Here is a 12,868-nt window from a genome sequence, read left to right on the forward strand (position 1 = left end):
TGTCTTTTTCTCCAAAGGTATTGCTGACTACATAACTCGGTGCAAACAGGCCGTTGGGAAATTTGAGTCCCTCATCCACCAGATTCATAAGAATGCAGATGACATTTCTTCCAGACTTACCTTAATAGAATCCATAAATCTCTTTAAGTATCCAGCACCTAAAAGTGAGGAAGAACTCCCAGGTAGATCTGACTTCTTGTTTCTTTGATTATGGAAGGAATGGAAAAACCTCTTGGGTGTGATTGTGCGCGCACACACACACACACACACACACACACACACACACACACACAGTTTATTCCACAAATGGAATAAAAACGTGCATCATAATCTCAGGCATTTACTTGAAAAGATCATGGGTAATTCTTAGTTTTTGCCGTGTTTTATGTATTGCTTACATAGTTTTACAAATGCCTAAGTCTATGAAAATCAATAGTACTTTTGTCAATAACTTTGTAACAGTACGGTGAACTGTGTTTTATGGGCTCACATTTACTTGTTCAAACAGGGTATTTTAAGCTGTCTTGGACTAATCACCAAGGAGTTCAGGATTAGTTAACAAGCAATTTAAGACAAGTAAGATTGCCCAAAGGCAAAGCATGCACAAGTGGCATTCATTCCCATGTTGTCATGTATTTTTTGCTTTGGATGTGTCTCGCTTCGGGTGGTGTTGATTTATTTTCTGCTTTTGATCAAGATTGGAGGCTGCTTTCATATTTGCAAGATATACAGCTAATGTTTGGGTTGCTTCTTGAGTAATGTCCCTTCCCGTGTTTGTGAAGAGCTGTAACAGGTGTCTTCCACTGCAGGCATGAAGGAATTCTTTGAGCACATTGAACAAGAAAGGGCCAAAGATGTGGACCACATGGTCAGGTGGTATCTTGCCATTGGGCCTCTACTGACCAGAGTCGAGGGGCTGGTTATCTACACCAACACGGGCAAGGCCCCCAAGCTGGCCTCCTACTACGAATACTGGGAAAACAGAATTTACGAGGTCTTGACAAAGCTCATCCTGAAGTAAGTTAATGTTCATATTGCATGTTTTTTTTTTTTTTTTTTTTTTTTTTGCGGTACGCGGGCCTCTCAGTGTTGTGGCCTCTCCCGTTGCGGAGCACAGGCTCCAGACGTGCAGGCTCAGCGGCCATGGCTCACGGGCCCAGCTGCTCCGCGGCATGTGGGATCCTCCTGGACCGGGGCACGAACCCGTGTCCCCTGCATTGGCAGGCATACTCTCAACCACTGCGCCACCAGGGAAGCCCAGCAGGAGGATTCTTAACCACTGCACCACCAGGGACGTCCCAACAAATAACCTTTAAAAGATAATAATATAAAATTCTGGTGAATAAGAGGTTCATTATGGGCAGAATTGTAATTTGTGGTGATACTATAGTACAAAGTGTCATATTGGCTCATCTTCTTGTTAGGTCCCTCAACATCCAGAAAAGGAAATTATCCCTCTCCCCACTGTCTGAAAGACATACACATGTCTGTGTTCAACTGGCAACAGAGAATTGCTGTCACTCAGTATTTAACAAAATCCCAGATGACACCTTCACTTACACTGAGAGAGGCTGATTTGAAGGATATATGATGCATGAACTCTTCCCGAAGGTCTAAAGTAACCCCTGGCCAGAATGGGCATCACGTATGTGTAGAATGCTTATTGTGTGTGCTAGCCTCAGACACATGGAGGCTGTCCCTTCCCTCCTGGAGCTCCACAGCTCTGCAGCTCAGACTGGCCGAGAGCTAAGTGCCTGGACTTCACATTGGCTTAGGGTCCTTCTAAAAAACCGGCCTATGAAATTCATCACTGTTGCTATTACCTCCATATTGACAAGGGTGGTGTTCATTTTATCATATGTTTTCTTTTTTTCTAATAAATTTATTTATTTTTATTTTTGGCTGTTTTGGGTCTTTGTTGCTGCGCACAGGCTTTCTCTAGTTGCATTGAGCAGGGGCTACTCTTCGTTGTGGTACACAGGCTTCTCATTGTGATGGCTTCTTTTGTTGCGGAGCATGGGCTCTAGGCGCGCAGGCTTCAGTAGTTGTGGCACGTGGGCTCAGTAGTTGTGGCTCATGGGCTCAAGAGTGCAGGCTCAGGAGTTGTGGCACACAGGCTTAGTTGCACTGTGGCATGTGGGATCTTTCCGGCCCAGGGCTCAAACCTGTGTCCCTTGCATTGGCAGGCAGATTCTTAACCACTGAGTCACCAGGGAAGTCCCGTATTTTTTTTTATGAAGAACCCCAGAAGAAGTTTCTCTAATTTCCCTTCTGATCTTAGCCTCCTGAAAAAGTATATTTCCTCTTCTCTTTCCTCTTTCATTTTTTGTTGTTTTTAAAAAACTTCTTCATTATGATTTTAAAATTTTTGTTATTATTATTATTCAATTTAAAAAATTAAAAAAAAATTGTTTTGTCTCCGCCACACAGCATGCAAGATCTTAGTTCCCTGACCAGGGCTCAAACCCATGTCCCCTACATTGGCAGGTGGATTCTTAACTGTTGCACCACCAGGGGAGTCCCCTGGGTGCAGTTTGACAAACTTCACTTCATTGATCCTTTAAATAAGTCTGTTTTCTACATATTTCATTTGCTTTTTAATGTTGCTTCTAACTTTGACTCTTAAAGCAGCCCCTTAGGAGTTCCTGGGCGGTCGAGTGGTTAGGACTCCACGCTTTCACTGGCAAGGGCCCCGGTTCGATCCCTGGTTGGGGAACTAAGATCCCACAAGCCGCCTGGCACAGCCGAAAAAAAAAAACAGCAGCCCCTCGTACAGGGCTACCTCCTGAGTTTTCTCTTTCTAATACACTACGTTTTCCCTTGATCCATTCATCCATTTACCCATCAGTCCATCTATTCACTCATTCATTCATTCCAAGGTTTATTAGAGCCTGGACTGGACCAGGCACTGGACCAGATAAAGCTCCTCTTTTTCTGGAGCTTCTCCATCCTCATAGGAGAGAGATGCAAGACTCAAGGAAATAAATATTCTCTGTGAAAGAAATAAAGCAGAATAATGTTCCAGGGAGAGACTGGAAGGGCTGTTGTGATTGGGTGGTCAAGAAAGGCCACGGAGAGGCCATGCTGTAGCGGAGCCCTGAAGCTAAGGAGCAAAGCTGGAAGGGGAGGAGCTTCCTGGGGGAAGACAAAGGCCAGTGTACAGACCTGGAGGCCACGTGGGAGGAACAGAAGGAAGGAATAAAGAGAGTGAAGGGAGTGCGTAGGAGAGGAAGCTGAGCAGGCAGGGACCAGATCGTGAAGAGCCTGGAAGCAGCTTGCATTTATTCTCAGAGAGAGAAGAGTTGCATGGTTTTTTCTGGTTTTGTTTTTTTTTTGCGGTACACGGGCCTCTCACTGTTGCGGCCTCTCCCGTTGCGGAGCACAGGCTCCGGACGCGCAGGCTCAGTGGCCATGGCTCACGGGCCCAGCCGCTCCGCGGCATGTGGGATCTTCCCGGACCGGGGCATGAACCCGTGTCCCCTGCATCGGCAGGCGGACTCTCAACCACTGCGCCACCAGGGAAACCCGAGTTGCATGTTTTATACACTCTCTCTGGCTGTAGGAATCACTGAATTGGGGATGGGGGGAAGAGGAAGACTGGTTTGCAGGCTAATGAAGTGTCCATCCCTGTGTTGTCCCTGATTTAATCCTGGAAAGGACAGAGTCTGGTGGGCCAGGCGGAGTGGGGACATGAGTGTTCATTTTACCTGAACCAGAGTCAAACAGCTTTTTGGAGTTACCATTACTAAGTATCTTCCAACTAATAGGTATTCTAACTTCCCCAAAGTAGAAATGAACTATTTGTAAAATTTGGGCCATAAAAAGGGTACATAATGAAACTCATCCCACACTGTCCATTACAGCCGTAGAATGTGTTATTCCTTGTCGCAGGCTTTTTATAGGTGGCGGCTGGGACTCTAGCCATTTTCACCCGCTGTCGGATATCTTTCACGCTGCTGAGTACTGAGTCTGTTTTATTAACCCCTCCTAGGAATTTGCAGTCTTTTAATTCTTTAATCCTTGGAAATGTCCCTTTGTTCCAAATGGAAACCATTTTGACAGCGCCCGAGATCATCCTGCACCCCAGCGCAAGCGAGATTGACAAGATGTGCGTCCACTGTGTCCGAAGTTGTGTGGAGGTGACCAAGGTAGGATCGGAACTGTGTGTTGTTTCCTGGTTGACCCCTTGTCACAGAGGGCTGGGCCTGCCAGCTGCGGACAGCAGGGGTCCCAGGAGGTCAAGAACACAGGCTCCACCCTGTCCTTTGTCCAGACCGCTTTAGTCTCTTCCTGGCTCCTCCTCTGTAAATCTCTGAAGTTTGGGGGTGTCCCAAGGCTTGATGCCGGCTCCCTTCTCACCTCTCTTTATCTTCTTTGTGCATCCTCACGACCGGTCCCGTGGCCGTTATTACCAACCCTATGGAGGCAAGCCCACCACATTTCCATCTCCAACCCAGAATTCTCTACTACACAACACATGTTTCTAGTCGCCGACCGGCCGTCTACCCTTGAACCTTAGACCTGGCGAGTACAAGATGGAATTCTTGGCTTTCCAACGTGCAGCCTGGTCCTGCCCCCATTTTCCCTACTTCAGGCAACGGCGCCAACATCCACCCAAGGGGTTGAGTCAAAACCCTGGGAGCCATCCTTGATCCCTCTTTTCTCCCGTCCACCCATATCCAGCCCGTCGGTAAGTCTGGTTGACTCGCTCCCCCAAACACGCCTCTGATCTCCCCGCTTCTCTCCTTTTCCACGTTACCAGTCCATCCCAAGTTCATCGTCCCTCACTTGAACTATTGCAGTAATGTTTCCACAGGTGGTTAGGATTATCCTTTAAAAACATGAATCGTTTCATGTCATCCGTGTATAAAAGCCCCCGATGACTTCACGTTGCACTTAGAACATAATCCAAACTCCTCATTCTGGTCTATGAGCCCCTCTGCAATCTAGCACCTGCCTACCTTTCTGATCAGCTCCTACCTGTTCACACCCCACTGTGTCCCAGTCTAATGCACCTCCAGCAGGTAACACCACTTCCTCCTTGAAATAGTGGCACCCCTGTTCCCTCTGCCTGGAACCTTCTGCCTCCCAGACCTTGACCTGCTGGCCCCTTCTGGTCCTTCTCTATTACATCACCCTACTCCATCTTCTTCCTAGCCCATATTACTATCTGACCTTTTCTTATTTATTTACTTGCTCGTTCATGCTTTGACTAGCTCATGCCACTAGAATGCAAGTTCCACAACACCATGAACTTTGTGTGTCTGTTCACTCTGGAGCCCCTAGAACCTCGCACAGCGCCTAGCACATAATTGGCACTCAGTCAGTGCTTGTCAAATGACTGTCAGTTGGCAAATAACCCAAAGTTTACGTCTTACCAACATTGGGAAAATAGGGCCATCTTTGTGCATAAGAGATGTCACACCCCCTCAAGACACTAATATCGTTCTTTTCACTTGGTTTGTTCAGAAAGTCAAACATATCTCAGGCATTTAAAAAAAATTTTTTTTAATTAATTAATTTATTTATTTTTGGCTGCATTGGGTCTTCGTTGCTGTGCGTGGACTTTTCTCTAATTGCGGCGAGCGGGGGCTACTCTTCATTGCGGTGTGTGGGCTTCTCATTGCGGTGGCTTCTCTTGTTGAGGAACACGGCCTCTAGGCGCGCGGGCTTCCGTAGTTGTGGCACGTGGGCTCAGCAGATGTGGCTCGCGGGCTCTAGAGCTCAGGCTCAGTAGTTGTGGCGCACGGGCTTTGTTGTTCTGTGGCATGTGGGATCTTCCCAGACCAGGGCTCGAACCCGTGTCCCCTGCATTGGCAGGCAGATTCTTAACCACTGCGCCACCAGGGAAGCCCTCAGGCATGTTTTTTAGCGTAAAACTAAGTGTAGATATTACAAATAGGGAATTTCATTTCACTATACTTGGAAATTAATGAATAAATTGCACATGTTTTATAATCTATGCAAATAGGTCATTTATTAAACCTCGGTCATATACATTCTCTTAACTTTCAGGTGTTACATTACCAAGTCTTTGAACAGGAAAACAAAACAATCTCCAAGGGATAAATAAATAGGAGAGACTCTTTGTGAAACATTATGGATGTTAATCCTAGTTTTTCTTGCCAATTTATTCCCACCCCTGCCATAGATGGGCTTGAGGCTTTGTGGTGAAGACTGTTATTTTATCTTCATAAATGCTTTCTTTTATTTATTTTTATTATATTTTTATCAGTGCTTTGTTTTAAATGAAAAGAATTTTTACCTGTCCTCTTGGAAAGTGTTGGAAATGCCTTTCATCAACAAACATCTCTGCAGATAAACACTTACGGCGAAGGTGACTTAAGTCGGCCTGACTGCACTATTTGAGCTTCAGGGTTCATATTTCATGACTGAAAACAATGAGCAAAAGTTTTAAACTAGGACCGAATTACCTCATCTATTAAGTGGAAATGATAATACGATCCATGTTCTAGAGTGGGTTGGGAGAATTAAATGGCATAACACGTAGAGCACTTGACACAGCACTTGGCAATTAGCTCTCAATAAACGTTAGCTATCAGTTTTGGTATTAGTGTTACAGCGAGCAGTAGAATTAGTAATTGTTGTTATTCCCATTCTACAGGTGGCCAGACTACGGTTCAGAGATGTTATGTATAACCACCCATGGTTTGCTTGAAAGAAGAGGGGCTCTTGACTGTACAGCAGGGAGACGTCCAATGACAGATTTGTGCTGGGACACTGGAAACTAATGTGGTTTTATACACCCGAACTTGGCTGTGCTCAAGCACATGTCTGATGATTGGCTGGCTGTTGCCTGGGGAGCCTCGGTTCTCCTGGGGCTCCATCATCACGTAGGCTAGCTGAAGCTCGTGCATCTGGTGGCTGCAAGGTTTCAAGAGCATAAGAGTAGAAGCTGCTCGGCTACTTGAGCCCCGGGCTTGGACCTTGCATAATGCCACTTCCCCTGTCTGTTGGTCAAGTCACAGGCTAGCCCAGAGTGGGAAAATAGGTACTCCCAATAGACCATTTTGTCAACAGACAGAATCTCTTGATGGAAGGAACAAAGGATTGTGGTGATTTTTTGCAACCTAGCACAGCTTATCAATAATAAAGTGAGATTCCCTTACTAGCAAGACTTATTACTGAACATGATATGTACATAGGAAGCAAAATAGATACTGAAGGACTGTCTTTTTTCCCCCAATTCTTATTTTGCCAGAATTTTGTTCGCTGGATGAATGGCAGCTGCATAGAATGCCCCCCTCAGAAGGGAGAGGAAGAAGAACTTGTTACAATCAACTTTTACAATGATATTTCTCAGAACCCTCAGATAATTGAGCAGGCCGTTATGATCCCCCAGAACATCCACAGGATTCTGATCAATCTTATGAAGTACCTGCAGAAATGGAAGCGGTACCGACCGCTCTGGAAACTGGACAAAGCCATCGTGATGGAGAAGTTTGCTGCCAAGAAGCCCCCTTGTGTTGCCTATGATGAGAAGTTGCAGTTCTATTCCAGGATCGCCTCTGAAGTGATGCATCACCCCTTGATCAAGGATGAGCACTGCATCCGCCTTCAGCTTGGACCTCTGGCGAACACCGTACAGGAAAATGCCAAGTCCTGGGTGGTTTCACTTGGGAAGCTCCTTAATGAGTCAGCCAGAGAGGAGCTCCATAATCTGCACGAAGAGATAGAGGTAGTAGGGCCCCGGGTTTCATGATCTGGGCTTCATTCAGCGCTATATTTTTTTCCTCTATGCTTATTCAGTGTCACTTTGAACTCTCTTTTATAGTTCCTGACCAAAAACCTGAAGAAGAGCCCCAGTACCCTTGAAGATCTCAAGTTTGTCCTTGGAACAATCTCAGAAATTAAAAGTAAATCTTTAGTGATGGAACTAAGATACCGGGATGTCCAGGAGAGGTACCGCACCATGGCGATGTACAGTCTCTCTGTAAGTGAACTCTTTCCTTTTCTCCCTTCCTTCCTTCCTTCCTTCCTTCCTTCCTTCCTTCCTTCCTTCCTTCCTTCCTTCCTTCTTTCCTTCCTCCCTCCCTCCCTCCCTCCCTCTCTTCCTTCCTTCCTTTGTGTGTTTTTATTTATTTATTTATTTATTTATTTAAAAATTTTTTTGGCTGCACTGTGCGGCATGTGGGATCTTAGTTCCCTGACCAGGGATCGAACCTGTGCTCCCTGCAGTGGAAGCATGTAGTCCCAACCACTGGACTGCCAGGGAAGTTCCTATTTTATTTATTTATTTTTTTTGCGGTACGCGGGCCTCTCACTGTTGTGGCCTCTCCCGTTGCGGAGCACAGGCTCCGGACGCGCAGGCTCAGCGGCCATGGCTCACCGGCCCAGCCGCTCTGCGGCATGTGGGATCTTCCCGGACCGGGGCACGAACCCGTGTCCCCTGCATCGGCAGGCGGACTCTCAACCACTGCGCCGCCAGGGAAGCCCTATTTTATTTTTTAAAAATACAACATGATTATATTTCAATACACAACCAAAATGCAAAACACCATATTAAATTGATGGCAGTAAAATGTGGTATTTCATTTGTATTGCATGACAAATGGTTAACATCCTTAGTCATAAATGAGTTCTTACAAACCAGTAACAAAGACACTGATATACCAAGGGAAATGAAAAAAAAAATGGAAGAAAATGAAATAACACAAGTGACTAGTAAGGATTAAGCATCTATGAAGATGACTGAGCTGAACAATAACAGAAGAAAAGCCATTTCTTTGTAATATCATATTACCAAAGATTAAAAATCTAACATTTATACAGTTTTAGGAAACAGACCCACGTAAACACTGGGGGACAAGATTGATGAGGTCCCATCTATATATTAATAGTAGGGGAAATCTAGTTTGAACTCAAACTATAAATTTTGGATAGCCTTAGTCCTAGCAGTAATAATTCACTGGAATTATTTCAATAAATTAGTTGGATAAATTTACAGTTTATATATAAACCATGTTTACTACATAGAAAATTTGTAGTATATAGACCCACCAAAAATGACTTGCATATTAATTTTTTTCTCAATACACCCAAAAGGATATGCACAAAATTTCTTTAATAGTTGTTTTTATTTTATTTTAAGTGAACTTTTTTCTGAAGCTTTTTATGGTTGGGTTGAATTCTAAGGCCCTTTTCAGAAAGACTTCTCAAATATACAATAAAGTCAATTGTTTATGACTTTAAGTAATAAAATTTAAATGTAAAGCATGGTTATTTAGAATAATGACAACTTAGAGATTATTTCTCGATCTTGCATGGATCAAATAGTGTTTTTTGTCGACTGGTCTGTAACTGCACACTATTTTGGTTTTTCCCTCTTTCTTTCTTTTTTTTTTTTTTTTTGCGGTACGCGGGCCTCTCACTGTTGTGGCCTCTCCCATTGCGGAGCACAGGCTCTGGAAGCGCAGGCTCAGCGGCCATGCTCATGGGCCTAGCAGCTCTGTGGCATGTGGGATCTTCCCGGACCGGGGCACGAACCCGTGTCCCCTGCATCGGCAGGCGGACTCTCAACCACTGCGCCGCCAGGGAAGCCCCTCTTTTTTTTATGTTAATTTTCTTTTATAAATAAATGGCTGTTGCAAAAATGATAAGGGGGAAGAAGAGAGATAAGACTATAAAAGAAACTGGTAGAAGATAATAATTCAATTGTCTTTATTTAGGGTTGTTAAATGTGTGTTTCAAAGACCTTTAGAAAGTCTGTGGATGAGTTTGAGGGTATCTGGGATATCCTTGAAATTGTATGCAAAATTTTGCGTGCTCTGCATCACATAATACCTAGAAAAGAATCCACTGGAAAAACAAAGTAGAAGGGAGAAACAAAGAGCTGTTATAAGCCTGAATTTGCATAAAATTTGTATTTCAGAATTTACACTGCTTGAGTGCTTTAATCACCTTCACTGAGCATTAGCCTTGGCTGAAAGCTAGAGATCCTCTCATCAGAAAATGCACAGTAGTGGCGATCATTTTGTAGTGTATAGAAATAACGAATCCCTATGTTGTGCACCTGGAATTAACATAGTATTGTCAATTATACTTCAATAAAAAAATAATAAAAATGAAAAAAGAGAAACTTTTCCTTAAAAACTATCTGTTTACCCTGAGATACAGTTTATATAACAAGGGCAGGTTATTTACCCTGTAATTACATGTTTTCAGAATAATAAATTAGTTCTCTAGCATCCTCCAAAGGTAAAAAGAAAAATGCACAGTATGCAAAATTTACATTATTATAATTAAAATAAAGTCAAAATTTTCAGTTCTGTCTTTTGTTTTCTTTATCAAGTAACATTATTTAGAATTCTATGTCTTAGAACTCCATTACTGTCTGCTTATACTGTCTGTGTATCTCTTGGTTTCCTTCAAGTCATCTGTATCCTTATTGTCCTGTTATTTCTGATTGAGTTCTGGACATCATATATGACAAATTATAGGGAGAATTGGAGGCTCCAGATGATGTTATGTTTCATCATGGGAGATTTAGTTTTGCTTATGACAGCACAGCTGGGTGTGTTAGCAGGTCAAGATAACCTTATTTTAATCAGAGATGAGGTTGATTTGAAGCTCGGTTTTACTTTATGAAGGGTTTTTCTCTCTAGGTTATTTCTCTCTCTTTCTGCCTATGTCATCTATCTCTTTTAAAAAATTATTTTCTCCTGATTTTATTTTTATTATAAATATCTAATTTGTATAATTCAACCAGCATTTGTTCAAATGACCTAGCCTGCCATTACGCAGAAGCGGAAGTCCTGGAAAGCAGAAGCTTTGACCGGAAATTTCATTTCCAAACTGCTGATCATTTATTGTTTGTTCAATTTTTTTTTTTTTTTTTTTAGCCTTCCGATGCAGAGAAAGAACTGGTTGACAAGACTGAGAGCATGTGGTCAAATCTGTTTAATGATGCATTGAATGTGGAGCATAGTCTGGGAGGTATAAAGAGAACATTCACAGAGGTACCTTGAAACGCTTTACTTTCTGAGTAAAGATGTTGAAAAATATCCAGTGGGCTAAACTAACGCAACCCTGCTTTTCTCAGATCACTCGAGGTGAAATATTAAACTACAGACAGCAGATAGAGGGCTTTGCAAGACGTTTTTATCATGAAGGCCCTAGCTCTGTTGGTGAAGATCTTGATAGAGGTAAGGGTATTCACGTTGGTCTTACTGAGGCATTTGAATGTGTTTTGCTTAAGAATTTTATGGGAAGATGGGATGGAGCAGTGGTGTGTAACCTTGCCCGTACACTGGGTTCCTCTGGGGATCTCTAAAAACCACTTCTGCCTGGGCACCAGGTCCACAGAGTTGATTCCACTGGTCTGGGGAGTGGTCTGGACTTCAAGGTTTTTAAAGCTCCCGTGGGGATTCTAATCTGCAGACCAAGCTGAGACCACTTAGAGCGAGAACGCTCAGGAGACAGGACTTTCTAACTGGAGGAGCTTGCACAAGTAACTGGCCCTCTGGTTTTAGTTAGAATGATGGCAAGATAAAGTCTGGTCATTCTAAGTTTGTCTTCCTGGTTGGCTTCTATGGATGAGATGATAGTTTTGCATATTGTTCATGATTTCTTATTCCATTTTGTATACCTTAAAATTGTATGTATTCAAAACGAACTTATTTATAAAACAGAAACAGACTCACAGACTTCAAAAACAAACTTATGGTTACCGAAGGAGAAAGTTGGAGAGGGGAGGGATAAATTAGAAACTTGGGATTATACACACCACTATATATAAAATAGATAATCAAGGACCTACTGTATAGCACAGGGAACTCTACTCAATGCTCTGTAATAACCTACATGGGAAAAGAATCTGAAAAAGAATAGATACATGTATAACTGAATCACTTTGCTGTGCACTGAAACGAACACATTGTAAATCAACTGTACTCCAGTATGAAATAAAAATTAAATTAAAAAATTTGTATGCATTCATTTATCTGCTTATTTACTAGGAGTAGGCCTTTTAGCCACTTTTGAAAAAGAGCTGATGAGACACGAAAAGAACCGTCAGGAGCTGGCGAATGCTGAGAAGCTTTTTGATCTTCCAATTACGATGTACCCAGAGCTGCTAAAAGTGCAGAAGGAAATGAGCGGGCTGAAGGCCATTTACGAGCTCTATGAAGCACTAAAGGTAAGCGTCCACCCACAGACTGGGCCTCGCTGGAGGGAATGCAACTCAGCGGACTTTGAGGCCGCAATCGTACAGAGCCTGGGGCAGATTTCATAGAAACTCTCACTTTGGCTCTCGGGAGGAGGTCGTGGGGAGTGACTGCTAATGAATACGGGGTTTCCATTTGGGGTGTGGAGAGAGCTCTGGAACCCGATGGAGGTGAGGCTGCCCAACATTGTGAATGTCCTGGTTGCCACTGTACATGTTCCTGGCAGAAAGCAGGTCAGTGGTTGACTAGGGGTGGGGTGGAAGGAGAAGGGTGGGAGGGGATGATTACAGAGATGCAGGAGGAGACCACCCAGGGTGATGGTGATGGATACGTTCCTTATCTCGACGGAGGTGATGGTCTCACGGTGTACGCACATGTCAAAACTTACCCAACTGTACACTTGACATATGTGTGGCTTATTGTACACCCGTGAACCCTCCATAAAGCTTAGGAAAAACAGAGAGAAAGAGAAGAGAGGCATGAGAAACGCCAAGTGTAGATGACTCCTCCAGTGAGTCTTGTTACGGAGGGAAGCAGGGAGATGAGGAGTGATGGGTGGAGGGGACGTGGGGTCGGGATACATTTCTTTTAAGGTGGGAGAAATTACAACGTGAGTTTGTGTACTGATAGGAGTGATCCAGTAAGGAGGGGACGCAGGTAATAGGAGGGAGAAGGGAGTCTTC

At 43.7% G+C, this 12,868-nt stretch overlaps 1 protein-coding gene across 7 annotated transcripts in view; it reads left to right on the forward strand.

The window, feature by feature from the left end:
- DNAH10 (dynein axonemal heavy chain 10) overlaps window positions 1-12,868 on the forward strand; it is a 149,356-nt gene that overhangs the window by 44,625 nt on the left and 91,863 nt on the right. For all 7 annotated transcript variants that reach the window (XM_027125048.1, XM_027125051.1, XM_027125053.1 and 4 more), the window contains 8 exons: window positions 18-182; window positions 810-1,017; window positions 3,992-4,148; window positions 7,223-7,699; window positions 7,796-7,954; window positions 10,863-10,979; window positions 11,063-11,165; window positions 11,979-12,157. In XM_027125048.1, the coding sequence (XP_026980849.1) occupies window positions 18-182; window positions 810-1,017; window positions 3,992-4,148; window positions 7,223-7,699; window positions 7,796-7,954; window positions 10,863-10,979; window positions 11,063-11,165; window positions 11,979-12,157 (1,565 nt within the window). The remainder of the gene's footprint in view (window positions 1-17; window positions 183-809; window positions 1,018-3,991; window positions 4,149-7,222; window positions 7,700-7,795; window positions 7,955-10,862; window positions 10,980-11,062; window positions 11,166-11,978; window positions 12,158-12,868) is intronic.

The sequence above is a fragment of the Aethalodelphis obliquidens genome, unplaced genomic scaffold, assembly GCF_003676395.1.
Source record: "Aethalodelphis obliquidens isolate GAN/ISIS:26980383/991018 unplaced genomic scaffold, ASM367639v1 scaffold28, whole genome shotgun sequence".
NCBI lineage: Eukaryota > Metazoa > Chordata > Mammalia > Artiodactyla > Delphinidae > Aethalodelphis > Aethalodelphis obliquidens.